We start from the raw sequence: 20620 nt of genomic DNA, 5'->3' as shown, positions 1-20620 counted from the left end.
TTACCTCTAAGGAACGCATTAAAAACATGCTATCGGATGTTAAAGCAGTAGATATTTGTCTGTTCATGATCAACAGGGAAAAAGGACCAAAATGACTTCTGGTGTTAATGTTAACTTGAATGTCAACCAACTACAGCAATCACCTTTAAACAGAAACTAGGCCTATTTACCATTTAAAAAAAAAAATGCTGTTTTTTGAATTTAAGTGTACCCTGCAGGGTATGTGTGTGGGTGGGTTATTGGGAGTTTTTTTTTCATTAGGGAGTTGCATTGCTGAAAAATAATTGTTTGCAATCAGCTCAGAATCATGAAAAATCCCTAGTTTGAGCCTTCACAAGTTACTTAAGTCCAATTTAAGCACTTTTGAATTTTTGAAAATCGGTTATCAGTACCCCAACTTTGAGAAGTTTTTTGAGAGGTTTCCCACAGGAGTTGATCTTCAAACTGTTAGTACATGTTATAAGACACCTTTAGAAACACATTGGTGAAGAAATTTCTTGGTAACGATTTAGTTCCCAGATTTGTCAAATATCGGATAAAATGCCCTTACTACTTACAGACCTCTCTAAACAGAATCACAAACCCTTTTTGAGATGGAATACGTTTTATTGATCTGAATAGACATTTTAAAGCAATGGAAAGTTTATTTGTTCAAAGATGTATTACCAGCAACGTAGTTTCGCCACCATCTGTGTCTGGGTCGCGGGTACTCCCGCGCGGAGAGTCCGTGGAAGTTCATTTTAGCTCCACAGAGGGTCACAACGTCGAGAAAAGATTCCTCCTCAGATGGGAGTCTCAGATGAGTAGTTTTTCTCCCAAAAATTGATCAGTTGATCTTTTCCAAATAAGCTAGCTCTCAGCAGAAAAAAAATTGCGTGCAGGTCGGCTCGGACCAAAATCCGGAAGGAACGTCCAAAAGGCCGCAGTTCTGAGGTCACGTGAGGTCACGTGAAGTCACATTACTCCGCAAAGACGCAGGTGCGCAAAGTCAAAATTGAGTTACAGAAAAACCCCGATTAAATAATTAGAATATGGAGAGCTAAAAAAAAAAAAGAAAAAGTAACGCAGTAGTAATAATAATACGTTTTGATTCAAAAAAAGAAAAAGAAAAAAATTATTGAAAGATTTGTCCTAAATTATATTCTTTATTGAGATATTTTTCTTAAAGTTAGCTTTAGCTGGCAGCTACATTAAGAGTTTACTTATTTACTTAATTAATCATTATTGCGATAAAAGTGGAATTGTGATTTACCTGGATCCTTTTCTCATCACCTAGAAACATACATGGTTTCAATTTTTCCACTAAAAACAACTGTTAAATTTTTTTTGAGTGGAAAGATTTTCCTCTTCATGGTGACAAATATCTCAGAATTTAGTGAACAGCTCTCTACTTTCTCTGATGTTTGGTTGTTAAACTGTCAGCCCACTGGGTCGTTGTCAGAGGATGGTGCAGGTCTGACCTCTGTCAGTACCAAAAAGGATGCTGCATGATCATGAACCAGAGGACTGAACCACCTGAATAAGTGAAAACTAATATCTGGGGCTGCTGCATGTTTAACTTGTGATGTTTAATGTTTCCACTTGTCAGTGATTAACAAAAGGCTTCTGAAACAAAGTATCACCAATTTACTGTCCTTCAATCGAATCAGTAACATTACCTGATACCTGGTTGGTCACATGTCTATATAAGTCCAAGGATGGAGCGCCTCGAAGAGCAGGTTGAAGAGATGAGGAACAAACCCAAAAAAACCCTCTAGGTCGAGAAGATTTCTCAACCTTCTTACAAGACTGATCCCCTCAGCCACACCAAAACACTATGGCTCTGACATCCCAATAACTCCATTACCTACAGTCTGCACACAGAGAAGAGGCCCAAAGCCTTCCATCTGTGAGGCAAAGTGATCAGCTCTGTCACCTCATATACACAGTGGCTTTTTTTTTCCACACTCCAAAAACATGTGCATTAGAATCAATAAAAAAACGAAAAGACTTGTACATTTCTCAACAAAAACTATGTCTGTCTGGGAAAATAAATTTTCATGAGCAAATGTTTCAAAATGTTATTGTAACATCCTAAATGATGACATGCTGATGTTGTGTTCACAGTTTGTTTCTGTTGCCACCTTGTGGCCAATTACTAGTATTAAGTTAAAATTTCATTTTAAAAAAAGAAGGAAAAAGAAGAAACTGTTATGCTGAAGTTCTTTATTTAAATTTGATGACAAATAGAGGCGATGTACAATTCAGACCTCAAACTTAAGAGTTCTTTGATTACTGACCAATTCATTCTTGCAGAAGGCTTCAAATGTTGTTTGGGCAGAGTTCAGTTAAAACAGAAAAATGAATGTTACATCTTTTTGGGCTGTTTGGTTCTGAAAAAATTTAAAAGATCCCTGCTGCGTCATAAAAACCTAGTGCAATAATTTAAAAGCAAATGTGTTTCAAACCAACTTTTACAACAAACCAACAGAATTGATTGTGATGATACGGGGCTTAAATTAAGATCCAACATTAATACTGAACTTAAGAGCCGCTGTGTATCAAAACTTTAAGAAGGAATGCAGCATTTCCAGCCTTCCTATAACAGCTAAATGTCTGCATGGGCATTAGCATATCATGCTAATTTAGGAGGCGTCTATCAAAACGAATCAAATGTTTCTGCCCCCATGAACAAAAAGCTGCAGAGAAGTGATTCTCTGGGTTGGTAACCTGCAGCACCGGCTTCATCACACTTCAGGTGATGTTGCTTCTGTCGGGATTCTCTGGTCATTAAATAATTGATTTAGCGTACAGAAAACGTCACATCAGACGTGCTTCTGTTTAGTGCCGTCATGTGCTGATTTAATTGCCGTTGTCTGAGGAGCTGGGCCAAGGCTCAGAGCTGCGTCTGCTCAGCGTGGGGCGCCACATGCTCCACGGGTTGTAGGTTCGACTCATCTCAGTGGTGGCTGGGGGGGACGGGGTGGGGCTGCTGACCAGGTCAGTCAGAGTGGTTGAATTGGTCGTTGGTGGGAAGGGATGTAAGGCTGAATCAGCGCTCGTAGACCAAATAGAGCTGCCAAAGGGCGTGGTGGCAGACCAGGGGTTACGGGCGTTTCCCAGGAGTGACTATGAGAAAAAAGAGAGGAGAGTTTAGGACATTGTGGAGAGCAGGGAGGTGTATAATACAGTATGTTTATGCAGTTTCACGACAGGTAGTATTCTTTTTAATCTAGCACAGGGTTCAACAGCAGTCTAAAGTTGAGTATGAGATAAAAGTTTGATCATTTCCTGAAGAAAGATAAGAGCAAAATACTTAACAAGATACTGACACCTACGTCATTCTGACAACCACAGGTGGACCTGAGTGTTGTGTAGGATTGTGTGAGTGCACCACAGGAAGTCTTAATGAGTATCTTTTCTTTGAAGTGCATGATGTCACAATTGTTTTCTGTCTGATGAATTTCTGCAGCTTTACCTGGATTCTGTGTTAATGTCTTTCTTTGTCTTAAGTTTAGGTTTGTTGGTTCTGTGCAGTTAGCACCTGGACTGGAACAACAGCTGTACACTGACTGGAAGCGGAGGTTTGGGGTCAATCTTAATTCCGCTCCTCAGCTTTTGGTTTTGCACATCTAGTGAAGGGGTGTCCCATTTCTCCATAAGGTGAAGGAAAAGGGTTAAACAGCTCTTAAAATGAAGACAAACTGGGACCTCACGTAAAACCAAGCGGCATGACAAATTTACCATGATATCAATAATTTTTTTTTCAGATATCCAATCCTTTGCTACTTCACGTAAAAATTAGTTGTTTTGTGTTGTTGGTTGTATTTTGAAATAGAGCGTTATGACAATCTACCTAACACTACTATAGCTACAGCTAAAGCTAATAATAGCTACACCGACAACAAATACACAGCAAACTGTCGCATCACTCATGTAATGCACTACATCGTAGTGAAGTCCGTTTGCTGTAAATTTGTCACCCTTATCAGACATTGGTTTATGTAATAATGTTATCTTGTGTCTAACATAACAGAGGGTCAAGAGGAAGGGGGAGGGGAAAGAGTGACAATTGGGATTGACCCTGTGTGTCTCGTGTGAGCCTGCCATAATGAGCACCAGAGCCAGGTGAGTACGTCTCACTTGGCAAACTCAAAGAGACTTGGGACCAGAAACTCTGTACAGAAGAGCTCAGACCAGGGTCAACCCTGGAGTTTAAAGTATTGAGATGCTTTATACTTTTAATATTTTACTCCACAAGGTAAGAGTTTGGTTTAGCAAAGATGAAAACCAGGAGGTACATGTCTAAGATTGCAGCATAGATGTGTATCACTCTTGCTCAGGTAATGAATTATTTAAGACTAAAAAAAACCTTCTTTCATTCTCTGATACACTGTCTCAAACACATGCTGCAGTGAGGGCTGAGTAAACATGAGGTTCTTACTGCAGTAGGTGCTGTGGGTGAGCTGGAGCTACTGGGCCAGGAGTGCAGAGGATCGCTGCTCGGTATGTCCCAGATGGATGAGGGCACAGTGGTGAACTCAGGCCAGCTCTGCTGCGGCTCAGACGACTTCATTCCACTGAAAACTATAAACACACACACACACACACACACACCTCAGTATGAATGCAGCAGATGAACCTTTAGCTGTAGCACCAGTTCGTCCACATCCTCCTGTTTTCTTTAACACTTTACCTCCAGTCAGGTTGAAGGAGTTGTTGGGTCCAAAAGCAGAAAATGAGTTGGCAGAGGGGAAGTTTGGACTGCTGGCTGAGTCGATGGGACTCCATAATCCAGAGCTTTGATAGAGGAAAAAAAGGACATCCACAGTTTTATTAAAAAGTAGTATCTTAAAAGCTAAATCCTTTATTTGTCTAGATTGTGCAGAAAGATGTTAAAATCTTTAGTGGGTACTTATAGGGCAATATCTGCAACATAAATCTAGGTGAAAACAAAAAATCAAATTACTCTTTTTAGACAGCAGAGTCCAGGAAGGAGAGAAATCTTTTTTAAGGTAATTTCTATCTATCTTTTTGACTTATTTGTTCAACACTTGCTCAGATTGCTGACTGACTGACTGGTTTTGAGGTATACTGTCTGTCTCACATCAGACTGTCGGCTAGTAAAATCTAAAACCTTTTTGTACCTACCTGTTTTTTAAAACACCAGAAAAAGCAGCCAGATTGTATCTTAACCTGGGCCTGTATCAGGTCATGCGTGTGGGTATAATTTTTACCTGTCAGAGCTGTCACTTTCCACTGACGTCATGTGTGCCAGACTCTTTCCTTGGGTGTCGGTTTTACCTGGACCAGATCCACCTGAAGCAGAGAGAGAACACCCCTGTGAAAAAACAACCCTTAGTGCGATAAACGCTCTTTGACCAGGTGTGTGTCCTCTGTCATACCTGGACTTTTATCATACCCAGCAGCCACAGCAGCAAATGTAGGGTTCCCATTTTTTCCTGGCAGAGGAGCAGCTGCAGTCAGTTTATTTCCTGGGGCCTTTTTCTGGTTACCCTCACTGCAGAAGTGTCAGAAATAAAGATTAGATTGGAAAATAACCAGCACCAAGTATCTTACTTTATCATGAAAAAAGCTTCACACTTTTTGAGTCTTTTGATCAAACATTAGTTTTAAAGTTTGATGAAGCCAAGCACCTTTTATAACATAGTGAATTCACTTGAATTTGACGTTAAACTGTCATCAAAAAAATCCACAGAAGAAAACCTCTGCTTGAATTCTGCTGGAGTAAGTTTTAACTCTAGAAGTATCCAATTTTTTGACATTTATAGAGTCAAAAAAACAAAGTACTTCTATGAAAGGTCAGGGTCAGAATGAACTCTCTCAGATGTTGTTTTCCTGTTAAGTGGAGGTCAGCATGAACCTCTGACAGAGTGTTTACCTGTTACTGTTGAGCACACTGCTGTAGCTGCCTCTGAACAGCAGGCTGGGTGATGTGGGAGGAGGGGAGCACGGCCTGGCTGTGACTGATCTCTTCAGGAAAGGGTCTGCATTTATCGTCTGGAGGGAAATCTGCTGGAGACTGTCGGCTTCTGCGTGGGAAAACAGGAGAATACCAAAATCAGGAAGAACAATAATTGTTTTTATCTTTTTGTTGTTCATATACAAAATATGTAATAATTAATTACACTAATCCAGAAACAGGCTGAAACTAAGAAATAATTAAGTTTAAGGCAGCAGCTATTGTATAATTTAGTATTTGAGTATTTCACTGAAAACTCCATTAATTAATCAGGTAATCAATTAAGATACATTTTGTTTAAAAAAAAAACAGTTGTTTTTAAAATGAAAATTTGTTTGAAAAGGGTTAAAAACGTGACTCCGGGTTATATATTTCAAGTTCAATGAAATCTGAAAAACATGAAACATTTTAACTAGGAATAAGACACAGTCTTGACAAGATTTTGAGCATGATTTTTGCGGTGTTGTGACTAAAATGATGATCACTGCTGTATTGGAGCACATCAATGTGCTACTTGATACTTAATCCATCAATGACTTCTTAGCTAAATTTGACAACTTCCCTGTTGTCAGATATTTTTCATCTTCTTCACTCTACAGCGCCATGTTTTACAAGTGAAACAAGTCATAAATGACATAAGCACCTAATTTGCATAACAAGTCATTTGCATGTTGTTGTCATGGATGCTGAAGGAAAAAGGAATAGCATCGTAGGAGAGACAGACAACATGTGATAACACTCTAAATGTGTTGAGAAATACAAATAAAGTTTCTCAGGTTTACATATATTTTTTTAAATGTCAAAATATCATTCTCCCTCCTCTTTTATCTGGGCTTGAAACCAGCAAAAGTGACCCAAAAGAGACAAGCATAGGCCCCATTCATTTGTATGCAGTCTCCTGCTGCAGTGGGGAGGGACTCTTCCAAGTGAGAAGTCTGTCTCTGAGTGCTTTGGACAGAGGAGGGGCTCAGCACCCACTGCTCAAGAAGCAGCAGGTGCTGGAGATCAACACATGCTGCATGTCAGTCTCAATACTCCAGAAAAGAAGCAAGATTTGTTTCTAGTCGCTTTTCTTTTATTGAAAAATAAGTCACTAGAGGGGTCTGAAAAGTCTCTTAATACAGCAACTAAGTCATTAAGTTTGCAACACTGCCCCTCCTTCTTTCTCTACGAGCATGATGTCAGGGCTTTGTGCCACATAAAAAGTAGTCTGGGTGATATACCATGCTTTGAGGTTTTAAAAAATCAAACGATCCCAAGGGGTGTAGGAAATTCCTTAATCATTTTTTGCGGTCAAGTTACTGGAATTATTTGAGGAATCGTTTCAGCCCTACTTAAGATATTCAACGAAGCACTGAAAATCAAAGAATTGTAAATCAAACTTTTACTGTTACACAGTTTTTTATATTAAATTTAACTTCCATTTTTGTTAATTTTTAGAACTAGGGATGAAATATTTTTTGATTTTGGATGTTTTTGTTGTTTTTTGCAACCCCTACTTTGGGAACAGTGTTGGTACCATCATATGGAGCAGAATCCAAAGAAATAAGATAGAAAAGGCAGCGGTCAAACGCGAGATGTTGGATTTTTAACTTACGGACACTGTTTTTGGAAAGTGGTACGTCCCACTCTGGAGGCGCAAACTCCTTCTCCCCCTCAGAGCTGCTGCTGTGTCCGAGCTCCGGCACCGAGCCGCTGGTGAAGAGTTTGGAGAAGAGGGAGGGGCGTGTGTCCTCCAGCTTCCCATCTACTGTGGAGACAAACGTGTCACTAACACTGTCCTGGAGAAGCAGAGTGATAGGTTCAGAGCTAACGCAGAGAAACTCACGTCTTTGTTTCTGTACGGGTCTGTTCTTTGGGATGTTGGAGAGTGGGTACAGAGCTTTGGATGTGAAGCTCTTTCGTTGTTTGTTCTCGAGCGGTGTCACATAAGGCAGCTCCAGAGAACTGAGAACGAGAAAATATGTCAGAGAGGATTAAGTAATACAGACGGGGTTAAGTTCAACACCACACAGGTCTATTCCTGAATAAAACAACTTTCTCTTGAAAGCTAAAAGTGGCACCATCACAAGTTCACAACAACAAAGCTTTAACTGAAACAATGATCTGACCAAGATGTACATATTTTACTTCAATTTACATTGACACTTTTTGTTTAGAGGGATAAAAGAAATGAATTCATGATTTGATTGTAAGTTAATGGGAACTTTGCGAAACATCATGATTTATCAGACGAAGCAGAGGAGGAAGCATCTTTGGAGTTTTAAGCTATCTTTTTATCCAACATAAATCCATAAACACAACGAATCAAACATAGATCAGTACTTGGAGAGTTGAAGTATCTTGTGATGTGATTATTGGTGTTCAAAGACGGCTTAATGTCTAAAATGTTACTTGTTTCTGTGTTGATTTGTGTTACTGTTGGAGGTTGCTTTGGATAAGCAGACATCTACTTGCTGTTTTTGCTGTTAACTTTTATGAATATCAACAAATATATTGGTAGAAATAAAGATAAATTCCCATAAAGAAAAATGGAGTAAAAGTGCAGAAATTGGTCTGTGATTTGAGGATTGGGAGAAGATTTGTAGTTTCTACTGGTGCACAAGTCCAAAAGAAAATGTACTTTACTGTTAAAGATCAGAGCAGAAATGAAATACAAGAGCCAAATGAATTTCAAATATCACATATTCTGGCACAAAATTAGGTAAATTAACACAACAAAAGTATTAAAGACTTAAACACCCCTCAACTGAAGCCTCTTTCACACACGCACTTAACGCCTGGAAGTTTCCCAATTGAGCTACAGGTGTGAACACAAACAGCTGACTGTTCAAACATTAAGACATCGAGGTGAGTCGATGTGGGAACAGGTAACTGGGATAATTAGGGGAAATCCAAAGACTGCAGGTGGACGGAGCTTCTCAGATTATTACTCTTCACTGCTCGCCTCAGCTGTCTGTTCTGTTTTTTAATTTTGATTATATAAATTGTCCTTAAACATGATGTAGTGGTGTTACACAACAACTTATCCTGCATGCACTTCACAAATGTACTTCCCCACTCGAACCACACAGATCGTTCGTGTATTTCAGTCTCTGTTTCACAGAAATATTCTCCACATGTGAGGTGCATGTGTGAACGGGATTGTCCTGAAATTATCTGGAAAATGCTTTTGAAGTCTCTCTGTGAACAGTCCCTGCAGCTTGTTACCTCTTGTTTTATCTTTTGGCAAAAGAAAAGATGAGAAGATAGTTTTCATTTTGTGGTAGCGCTCCTTCATTAACATAAAAAAACCAAAACATTGGTCATCTATGAGTAAGTGAACTCACCTGGATTTCTCTGCTTGGTTTTCTTTCTTTGTGGTTCCTGGTTTCTTGGTTTTGGGTTTGAGTAGGAAATGTGAAGGTTCTTCTTTTGCTTTCACTGTTGTTACTGTTCTTCCTTTCTTTTTTACTGGCTCCTGGAAAAAATGACAAAAAAGGCAACATGAAGAGAACGCTTAGTGTTTCCAAATGTTACATTCAATGATCCAAGTCCAGGTCAAGAACATGTCTTAAGAAGGTGAATTCACACTAACTCTTCAGAGCTTTTACTCAAGCTCAGAGCTCATTTTTCTGTTGGCCAAAACTAAACGAAGGTATTTAATTTGAGTCCTTTGATTTGGAGCAGGATGTAATGAAGCAATTCAGAACATCTCTGCATCCTGTGCATGAGCTGTTCAGTGTAGTTTTGTGGTTCCATAGATGAGTGTGGGTCACATTTTTTAAGCCCTTCAGCTCTAGTATAAAAGGTTTACAACGAATGTTGGAGTCCAGCTGGCGCCCTATCTGTCAGTTCTGTCCTGTGTTTTTGTGGTTCACCTCTTTGAGATTTGTCTCCACGTCTGGGTTGGAGGTCTCTGTGGTGGTCGAGGAGCTGTCGTCGTTGTCGGCCAGGTTATCCTTGAGCTCGTCTCCCTGAGTCTTGACTGATGACTTTTTCTCCTTCTCCTCCTTCTTCCTCTGGGCTTTTGTTTTGCCCCGCAGCTTCCCTTTGGATTCCAACCCTGCAGACAACATAAAAACTGAACTCAAAGACCTGAAAATGATTAAAAAACTGGACCTTCTTTCTGCTCTGTCTTGATAAATGTGTTTACCTTTGTTTTGTATAGACTGAGCGCCCTGCTCCTGAAGATTCTCTACACTGACTGACTCTGGACGGTCGAGGTCGTTGTCCATGGCTCCGATCAGCTTGGCATATTCTGTATCTTCAGAACTGAAGCCCCTGGGGCCTAAACTTTGGCTCTGGAGGTCCAGCTGTTTGGTGCTGCGAGCTTTGCGGTTGGTGAGCTGGCAGGCAGCAGTGGGGCCTTCCTGTCCTGAGGCTGTGCTTCCTTTGCTCAGCTGGGAGGAGGAAGCTTGCATAGATGAGCGGCTGAAGCTGATCCTGGACCTCTTATCCTGGCTGTCTGAGTCGGAGAAAGTGCGGCCATTGCCCTGTCTGCCTCCACCTCGAGCTGCTCCGTTACTGGACGCGTAACTTCCTCTGGAGTTCTGGGCTGAGTCCCCATAATCATTAAACCTAAAAGAGGAAAGAAAAATTAAAGGACGGGACCCATGCTGCATCTGAAGTTTCATTTTCTGTCACCCTGACTGAAAAAGTCTGAATCACTTCACAGTTTTAAAGGGAAGCTTGGTTTTTCTGTTGAAGTCTTCCTCTAAAATTTAAAGAAGTGAAACTCCTGACGGATTCTACGAGGTTTAGTTTCATAGTTTTTTTTTGTAGTTTTCACAACATCACATCAGTGTCTGATACAGAAGACATCATGCTTCAAAGTGAGATTTTTTTTTTAAACAATCTTTCATTTCTTTTCTAGCAAACGCATGTTTGGTCAAACACGTGTCCACTGTATCAGAGAGAATAATTTAGAGTTCTTAAACATGGCTTTAAGGAAATCAAATATTCCTGATGAGATCAAACCACCTCCATGGTTTTTAACTCAAAGCACATCAGCAGATGTTTCATGGGAGAAAAAAGATTCAGATTTCATTAATAAATTACTGGTTGTTATGAAAAACCACAAGTCAACGTTTGATGAAATACATCCACTGATATAAAGAAAAGAAAGTTTCTCCACAGCAATTTTTTTTATTTAATTCGACATATATTGGATGATTCTTTTTAATTTCCTCCAGATCAAAAACACAGTCTTTAAAATGTTAACAGTAATGCTACTCCTCAGTTGTTATAAAAAAAATTCACCAAAATAAAGAAATTTTCACATTATTCCTTATCTGCAGAGGACTTGTGACCTTTGGTCTCTACTTAGATAAACTTCTGATTCTCTTACAACTTTTGGCCACTAGGGGCAGGGTACTGCATGGCTGAGCAATCACTGATCCAGCTGACTGAGGGTGACTCGAACTTCTTAAAAGGCTTGAGGGATAACATCGGATGGTTTGAGCCTCATTTCTTTTTCCTCTCTGACATTAAACTGTTGATCACTAAGTATTGGACTGTAGCACAAAACATATGCCTGTTCGATCTTTTCAGGGTCATTTCAAGATGTTTCTGGTTTGTCTTTAAGCTTAAATCACTTTACTTTTCAAAAAGAAAAGTGAATCCTGACATTTGTCTTTTAACCAGAAAAGTTTCAATTTAGCCAAAAAAGGCCAAAAAAGATAAAATTCATCCGAAATAGTTTGAATTGAGTTTTTTGTTTACTGACAAACTGCTAAAAGTTCAGGACTTAAGGAAATGGTTAAAGTTTTTCACTGAACTTAACAGAGCAGTCATCACAACAGGATGAAAACAGATAATGATTTGGGAATAATTGAAAAAACTTAATTTTATGCCTTTGTTCACTTTTTTTTCATAACGTTTAACCATGAGAGGAAACATTTGTATCTTGGTGAAATCACAAATTCACCTAGCTGACCAGGCAATCAGAGCATGCCTATTGAATCAGGTTTAAAATGCAAAAATGACCGAACAGACAGAGATAAGAGCCAACTAGTGGTTACACAGCCAGACAATGCAAAAACAACAGGCAGCTGGTCAGCCGCAGATCCCTCACCACTGTGGATCATCTTTCTTTGTCTTTTTGTTCAGTCTTTTAAATAGTGGGTTGTTGGAGTTATGGGACAACGACTGAGAAGCTTTTAGATCAGTAAAAGGGAAATCTGGAGCACTGTGTTGATGTTTACCTCCGCCAAGAAGGTTATGTTTTTGGGAGAGTTTTTCTGTCTGTGAACAACATAACTCAAAAAGTAACGAACAGATCTGGATGAAATTTTCAGGTAATGTTCAAAATGTGATAAAGAAGAAGTGATTAAATTTTGGAGGTGATCCGGATCACCGTCAGGATCCAGGACTTTTTTTAAAGGATTTTTAGTCATTGTGAGATAGGGCTGTTTTCACCATATGTGTATATAACTCCAAGATAAATGGTCAGATTGCTTTGTAAAACAACACAAGACAAGGTCACCATAATTTCTGACAGATGTTAAAGTACGATCCAGATCCTGGCAACATTCTGGATACTAAGATCTTGAATATGAAAAATGTACTGGGTCATCCTCATTTTCAACACTGTCAGGAAACAAATTATCATACAAATCTGCAACTAACACCAAACTGTAGCAGACAGTCTGCTGAAAGGGAGTATAACATTAAAGTAGGACTGAAGTGTTGGTGACAATTACAATATGCTTGGTGGAGGTCTGCGCTCTCTGAGTGCTTTTCTAGTTAGCAATGTGATCTACACAGTATGATGTTTAAGAGTTGGGATGACAACATGTACCATTCTGAAACTCAATCTCACCTCTTATACATATACTTCTTTTCTTTGACCTGAGCTAAGACTCTGCCTTTTCCTCGTCACACTTACTTTGAATCACTGTGGATCTGAACGATTTCCCTGAGATTGAACGGTCTCCCAGTCTCTAACGTGGAGTTGGACTCCACTGATACTCGTCTCTTGAAGGGCTCCCATATGCTCTGAGCCTCCAGGTAAGCTGAGGCGATCACCAACAGAAACATGGAGCTGAAGACACAGAAACAAAACAGACATAAATTAATGTAACATTAGTTTTACAAAATGTTGAGGATTTATGTTTGAACGCCTGTTTCAGGAGCAATCATCACCTCATAATGAGCGACACAATGATGTAGAGCTCAAGCTCCCAGCTGGGTCTGGGCAGCGTCTCTGCACATGCGGCTAACATGTGGTAGGGTAAGGATGCGTTCAGGACAAACACAAACTCAGAGCCTCCACATGTCACCAACTTCAGCTCCCGGATCACTCGAGACGAAGTGAAGTCGGGTGTAAACCTGTAAGAAGAGGAAACAAAATGTTGAAAGTCAAACTGCAGCCGCAAAACATCTTTACTCTGCCCTTGAAATCAACCTGTGGGTTGTTGATGAAGCTTCAAAGTCAGACTTATTGATTTAACAAGTGGCTTAAGGACGTGTGTGGGACAGTGGTAGTTCACTTGACCTTCAGGTGAAAAAGCTAACCTGTGACAAAGAATGTGAGGTTGTTTCAAAGCCAGCTGTTCAGACTAAAACAGAAAACTCTGAGCTAAGTAACAAACTCTTTGAGATGAAACATTCCTGAGGTGAGCCATGCTCCAAGAAAGTTCAAAACTGTGTCACATTTTCCTCTTCTATCATTTAAAAACTTGCATGAGTCACAAACTGAAGCAAATAAAGAGGGAGGAGCATCCACCTCAAGTCTTAAAACAAAATCAAGTCCAAGTCCCTGAGGAACTTCAGTTACAGTGATCATTAAATCAGGTGTACGTTTTACTCTGTCAGTTGCACAATCTGCTCTTAAGTAACAGAAGTCATCATGCTGATAGTACTTGAGGAGCTTCTCAGAAAAAAAGTTTAATCAGTGAGGCAGGGTGTGTTTTTTTGATAAATCTGCACGTGTTGATGATAAGACCTCCACTGGTTTTAATCTTCCTTAGGATGATAAGACGTCTGCTCAGGGTGAAGTCAGCTCCTTGACGTTTGATTCACGCATTCATTCTTAGGTCTCAACAGTACAGGCGACTTTTTGATTGTTAGTGTGGCAGTGTTTTTACTGTTTATCATCACAAATATGGACGACACACCTCGTCACACTATGCAAACATGAAACCAAAACACCCACAGTGATAGGCGCTAAAATGTTGCCTTGGAGGAGCATACACAGAAGAGATCGGGCTGTCGGGGTTTCTAAATGACACCACACCCTTTCTGCGAACCAAAACATACATTTAACTCACATCTGTGCTGATCTGAAGCAGAAACCTAAAGCACGTAACTCTTTGTCCAGTATTCATCACTTTCCTCTCAGTGTTCCTTCTCTACTGGCAGATCAGGTAAAGAATGCTGCAGAAGCTGCATTTGTCAAAGTAACATAGGTTTTTCTTACTGAGCTTCCTGCAAGATGCAGACTGATCACACATCAAATCAAACCACAGAAAAGAGTTCAGAGAGTGACAGACTGTGAGGTAAAGTCAAACTGTTGGCTTCATACTGGTAAAAATATGGCCAAAACACAAGTGTCTGTTGGCATGCTAATTCAGCAGGCTAAACAACATAGATTGTTCCATACTGGATCCTGTCCAGCAATACAACCAACAGTGATGAAAAAAACACAAAATGGTTGCGTGCAGAAACACACTTGTTGTCCTCTTGTTTGGTTGCAGTTCGGTTGATAACCCCACTTGTGTGGGAGGATTGATTGAGGTTTCAAAGTAGATATTTTTTTCTCTGACAGGCCTCTGACAGTTCAGGATGTGACTCTCTGAACCTCAAAATCTTTGTGTTGTGGTGACACATCAGAGTATATTCTTTTGCAACAGCAACTGTTTGGTTGGTTGAGGCATACAGGTGCAGCATTTCAAAAAGTCAGCACTATAAATACATACTGCAGTGTCCCACAAAACAGACTTTGAGACTAAGGCTCCATTTGATGTTGCAACGTTTATTAGGGACTAAGCACACGTTACTGTGAGCTGTAACCAACAGCAAAAATAATAAACTTAGCTCTCCATAGCGTCTGAATAAATGTGTCAAAACTGTATGAATAGAAATCAGACAAGAAAATGAACACACTTCTTGCTCTTGAACCCACTACCAAACACAACTTAGACCCATCCAATCAGCTAACCCCATCCCCACACAAGCCAGACACTGGCTGTTGAACTGTGATGCATTAACTCGAGCTGTAAATCTCAATGCTCACTAAAACACATCTTAAAAGTAAAACACATCACCCATATCTAACATCAGCAACCGTCACAATACTTATCAGTCTGTTCTTCATTAAAGCTGCTCTTTTCTTATCAACTTCCTGCTTAAGGCTCTTTAAGAGTGACATTTTCTGAGCTTCAAGAATGTTCAGAAAGCATTTCTCTTACTGCTGTTCTCCTGAACCTACGATGCTGCAATATTTTAGGTAGCAAACTGTCCATCACTGTCAGATGCAATCACCCCTCAGTGGCTTGCTGTAGTACAGGTAATATGAGTCTTTTAACACCGACGAATGCAAAAACAATAACATCATCTAATACTACCTTGAATACAAAATGAGTTTATTTATTTCAACAGAGAATCTTATCCTTAGAGTGTCTGAGAGTCTGCTGAAAAAAAATGTTGACCCTTGGACAAATGTAGTTGATGACCCCTGGTTTAGAATCAATTAATGACGTTTTGGCCAATATGTTTCTATCTGAAGTTGGTAGCTGGATAATAAGCTTTCATCCTAGTCAAGGCTCTAATCAAGTAAAGAAAACTCAGAAAACAAACACTTACACATAGACCAGAGTGATAAGAGCTAATAATGATGACAGGAACTTCATGTCCCAGAAGAGGCAGGCTTCGTGACCTTTACTGCAGCTAGTCAGTAGAGGGGACTAAAAGTTTTGGTTTCTTCCTTTCATATTTTCCAAACAGCCTCTGGTTAGTGTGCACAAATCCAGGATTGTCCAAGCGAAGCTGCTAAATGTAATCCAGCCAAAATGCCAAATACTAAAGAAGGTAAAACAGGTGGCAGCTATTCAGCACAAACATAAGAGGGTCTTGTTTGTCAGCATAAACACAAGGTTCCAATTTGAAGTCATGGGACATTACCCAGTGAGGGTCCGTGGTTCAGGTGGACAGACTGGCCTGCGTCAAACCCTCAACCAGTTCCCCTCCTGACTAACACTGACAGTGCTCTGTTAGATACAGGACACCTTGGTGAGCAGACTACTTACCAGACATCATGCTGTAGTATGAAAATTAATTTACCCCATGGTCATTTGATTTTGAGTAATCGCTGTTTTCAAGTCTGTGTCGATTTAAGGGGGTTAAGTTGAACTTTAGGTGAAAATAAAACCTGAGGGTGCAGGAGAGGCAGCAGAGAGACAGAGAGCCGATTCATCCTCTTACCAAAGGCTTACTCAGCCAGAGAGGCTGAAGAGTATTAATAGAGCTTGTGGCTGATGGGGAGAGAACACACACACTTACACACACATGCAGTGTACTTTTTTCTAACGCAGACCCCAGGCCTCATTAAAGGAACTGTAGAGTTTGCAAATCTTTTCTTCATTGTTTGTTAAAAACAAGAATAAAAGTTTGGGCCTCATTTGAAAAAGAAAAAAAACAACTTTCCGATGAAGAATTCTTAAGTTAGGGTACATCTCCGAATTCAGAATAAGAAAAGTGTGTAGCACCAACATCTTGACTCCCTGTAGTTGCTAATGAAAAGTCCATACCAAAACTGAACTGCAGCTGAAAACCCATTCGCTAACATGTGATATAGTTTAGCCTCTGGGATAGATGTGCAATGATCTGTCAACAACAAATTGACGATGAAATGAGCTGCTAATGAATTTAAATGTTGATAATTGATTGGTTATATCTTTGCATGTGCTTTCCATGCTATAATCAGACACAACATCATTTTCCAGAGCAGAGCTGTGAAAGACAGAGCCATCTCACATATTAAGTATCTCTGCTGAGGGCTGCCTGTGCAAAACCACATCCCAGAAATGAAGGAAGACAGAAAATATCAACATCTCATCTGATGCAACACCTTCATGTCCTTCAGTCTCCAAACACTGAGAGCAGTTTCTCTCTACATCACCTGTGACACCCAACCAAGCAGCCATTTGAGCTGAGATGAGAATCCTGAACTCGTGGGGGTTTACTTCTCTAACACAGGACAGGAAACTGACTCACTTCCTGTCTGAGGACTGAAGTGAAGTCAGGAAGTGTCTGTGGTCTGCTGGTCCAAAAGAGACGCAGTAAAACACTCAAAAAGAGAAACAGCTCGCTGGTGAACTTACAGAATTATGAGGTCTTTTGAAGCGTTTGGCTTCAGTGCAAACTCTTGACAGTTGAGAACTTTAAATCCGTATCCTTCACACGCCTGCCCGTTGATTTCTGCTGATTTGATGGTGATGGGGAGCAGGCCGGTGTTCTCCACTCTGAAGGTCCTCCTCAGGGTGAAGTTTGGCTCCTTGGCTTTAGTCTCTGAAACACACAAGGAGAAGATTTAACACACATTCATTACTTGTTCACCTTTTTGTCAGTTCTAATAGCTTGGTTCAGGTGATATCAGAAATCATTGCAGACAGGTGCAGCCTCGTTACAAACACCTGTGCAGTGGATTGTTTAGCAAACCTAATAAAGCTATGAGCAAGGTGTAAAAATGAGATTTAATTAATAGGTTTATGAGTTTGTTGTCAACTCTATTCACTAATTCACACATTTACTTTGAAAGGGACATATTACGCAAAATCCATTTCCATATGGTTTACTGACAGAAATATGTGTAACTGGCGTGTCTACAACACCGCCTAATATGAAAAAGATCCACCAAATGATTGTCATTTTGGGCTACGCACATCTCTAAATGATGCTTTGAGGTCTGGCAGTTTGTTTGTTCTTGGTAAAGTTACCATGGTAACAGAAAGCTTGGGCTGCAGGTTACTTCCTGAAGGGGCAGGGCAAACTCAAGCTCATTTGCATATTCTGTTCCAGAGAATGAGGCCGAGAAATGCAGTGAAATAGAGCAATTTTCAGCACGAGTTGATGACCTTCTGTTCTTTTAGGGGGAAAAAGGTCACATACATAATTTGGAGACAATTTTTAAATCACTTGAAGTTTTTTTTAAAAGATATAATATTTCATCTTTAAATTTCAGTCTGTATATGTATATGTATATGTATATGTATATGTATATGTATATGTATATGTATATGTATATGTATATGTATGTATAGTACAATTAATGACTGTGCAAAGCTGCTGTAAGCTAGTTGGATATGATATAAGAACAGATATGATCATGATAATCAGTTTTACCTGCAACGTTTGGGCTGAAACTCTTTTATTGTTTGTTTATTTGCAGAATTTCCTTCAAGAACTTTTCGGAGCAGCAGAAGCCTGAACATCTTTCTCCAGTTCTGAATCTCAACTGCTTTATAAGCAACTGGAACAAAAGCGTTCTCATGTTTTTTGGAACATTTTGATGTTGTTATGAAAATTTTTGTCATTTAATGGCAAAACTACCATCTGGTGGTTATCTCACACTTGTAAAAATATTTTAAGATGTGATAAAAGTCTTGTGATCTATTTCAATTCACTATCATCATGAAATGATTATTAAAAAATCACAACTCATCCCAATAACTCATTTGCTATTATGGGTTTAAGATTTCCATCTTCCCTCCAGGGTTTCATTATTATGAAATCATAACAGCATTTCCTGTTTTTATTGAGTCCTGTGTTTGTCTTGAACCGTGCACCTCCCTTTGGGTTTTCTGTCTGTGGGAAGCTGTTGTGTAACATTCTGTTGCATGATAAAGCCTGTTGTGATGGCTGAAGATTGGATCCATAAAAACGTTTAAATGCTTTAACGGTTATAAAATGAAACTTCAGGTGTTGATGCTGCTGTTATTCTCATTGAAGATCAGGAAAAATAAAACAGGAATCTAGATCAAATGTATCATTTGTGATCTAGTGAAAAGAGGAACTATACTGTCAGGATATTATCCAGATAAGACACTGTGGGCGGAAACAGTCACACCAATTTTAACCACAGCGCTGGAAACTCACTGTCTGTGCAGTCTTTCAGCAAAGCCTCAGTCATCTTGAACCTCAGCGAGCTGCCTTGTCCTGGAGGCTTCCCTGCAACTTTCAGACTCTCTGTGGTTCCTCGGCCTTGAAGCAAGATGGTGTCGATCACGGTCAGGTTATTCCTGAAAGCATTCACAATAAAGGTCACATGTTTAGAAGGAAACCATGTTTAAGTGAAGGAGCTGTTGAAGTCTAGGAGCTAACAGTACCTGACTATGAGGAGCGAGGTGACACTGTGGTTGCTGATAGGAGTGAACCTCACGTTGAACGTTTTGACCTCTCCGGGCAGCAGGAGGAGGTTGTACACAAAGGGTCTGGTTGATCCCTCTACGAAGCCCGCACTGCTCTTCATTAAGGACGTCTGCCAAACAGATAGAGAGCCTGTTAGAGACAAACAGCTTCCACATGCTGCTGCAGCTGCACAGTACTGCTTTGAGATTAGTGATGCAGTTATCTGCTGACACACTGATTCTGTGGATTCCTGAATAATGGTGAATAACTCAGAGCACTCACTTGATTTCTATGAACCTGAAACTCCAAGGTGTTTGTGTCGATGTTGATGTTGGACAGATTCCCTAAAGGAAACCTGGAAAACACAATGAAATCCCTGCCTGAGTAAAACAAAGGGACAAAGGAGTAGAGTTGGCTGCAGGTGTGCAGATTTCTCACCTGTCGGCTAACTTTCCAGTAAACACTGAGGGGTTAGGTAAAAGGGCCAGAGGGAGGACCTGGACATACACGAGGACGTCTGCAGGATTCTGCAGAATCACCTCCTCCTCCTGTAGAGATACACAAAGATTTTCGAACATCTATAAACATCTCTGTGTCTGTTTTTTTCCACATAGAAAACAAGAGTCAGATTGTTTGTACTCACAGAGGAGCTGTTTGTGTTGGTCAGGGGGAACGTAATACGCTGCGAGGAGTTGACCAGCGAGGGCCAGGACAAGTGCGCTGTTATTTTAGCCTGAACGTTCTTCTGAAGGTCTGTGTTGACTTCAAAGACCGCCTCAACCCTGTAAAACAGCAAATGTCTTGTGATGGTCTGCAAATAGCTCATTGGTGTTGAATCTAATTTGACAGTGAAATTGAATAACCACAGCTGAAAGAACACTGAATCCTAACTACGAACAAATCTGCTAAAGAGTGAAGAGCAGAGAGTTGAGATGGGTCTTCTCAGGAGGAAACAGAGGCTTTAAAGATGAGAGGAGAAAGTTCCAGATAAGAGATAGTTCCCAATATTAAATTCAAAATTCTGTTTTTGAGATATTATTCTGATAGTCACTTCACTAAATTTGCCATGACATCAAAAAAGTGTCTTTCAAATGAGGACTTGAGATTTGTATCATGTAATATGTTCAGATATTTGAATCATTTGTAAGAGCCTCATCATGTTAGTTTGTAGAGTCTAGGAATAAAATCTGGACACAGTTTAGGAAATACTTTGACGGGTAAAGGTTTGAATCTCAGAAAAGGATCCTAAACATGCTGCTTTTATTTGAGTCTGTCAAGAAAGCTAACAAAAAAAATAATAATTTAATGTAAATTTTAATTCCTATTTGA

At 39.9% G+C, this 20620-nt stretch overlaps 1 protein-coding gene across 2 annotated transcripts in view; it reads right to left on the bottom strand.

Annotated features, from left to right (window-relative positions):
- Positions 1-2196: 2196 nt before the first annotated feature.
- tmem131 (transmembrane protein 131) overlaps positions 2197-20620 on the bottom strand; it is a 50620-nt gene continuing 32196 nt past the window's right edge. The window contains exons 23-41 of one of the 2 annotated variants that reach the window (XM_074668009.1): positions 19935-20073; positions 19730-19839; positions 19574-19646; positions 19270-19421; positions 19040-19182; positions 17266-17452; positions 13088-13273; positions 12831-12986; positions 10098-10522; positions 9823-10007; positions 9292-9422; positions 7791-7909; positions 7560-7709; positions 5882-6032; positions 5385-5500; positions 5217-5298; positions 4676-4779; positions 4424-4566; positions 2197-3108 (exon numbers count right to left, since the gene is read on the bottom strand). In XM_074668009.1, coding sequence (XP_074524110.1) covers positions 2842-3108; positions 4424-4566; positions 4676-4779; positions 5217-5298; positions 5385-5500; positions 5882-6032; positions 7560-7709; positions 7791-7909; positions 9292-9422; positions 9823-10007; positions 10098-10522; positions 12831-12986; positions 13088-13273; positions 17266-17452; positions 19040-19182; positions 19270-19421; positions 19574-19646; positions 19730-19839; positions 19935-20073 — 3019 coding nt within the window. In that variant the 3' untranslated portion in view covers positions 2197-2841. Of the gene's footprint in view, positions 3109-4423; positions 4567-4675; positions 4780-5216; positions 5299-5384; positions 5501-5881; positions 6033-7559; positions 7713-7790; positions 7910-9291; positions 9423-9822; positions 10008-10097; positions 10523-12830; positions 12987-13087; positions 13274-17265; positions 17453-19039; positions 19183-19269; positions 19422-19573; positions 19647-19729; positions 19840-19934; positions 20074-20620 lie in introns of both variants that reach the window. The other variant, XM_074668008.1, reaches the window with a different exon arrangement.

The sequence above is a fragment of the Halichoeres trimaculatus genome, unplaced genomic scaffold (assembly GCF_033239565.1).
Source record: "Halichoeres trimaculatus isolate MK-OKI-2021-1 unplaced genomic scaffold, fHalTri1.1 fHalTri1_scaffold_4, whole genome shotgun sequence".
Classification (NCBI taxonomy): Eukaryota; Metazoa; Chordata; class Actinopteri; order Labriformes; family Labridae; genus Halichoeres; species Halichoeres trimaculatus.
This window is presented reverse-complemented; position numbering and strand designations above follow the sequence as displayed.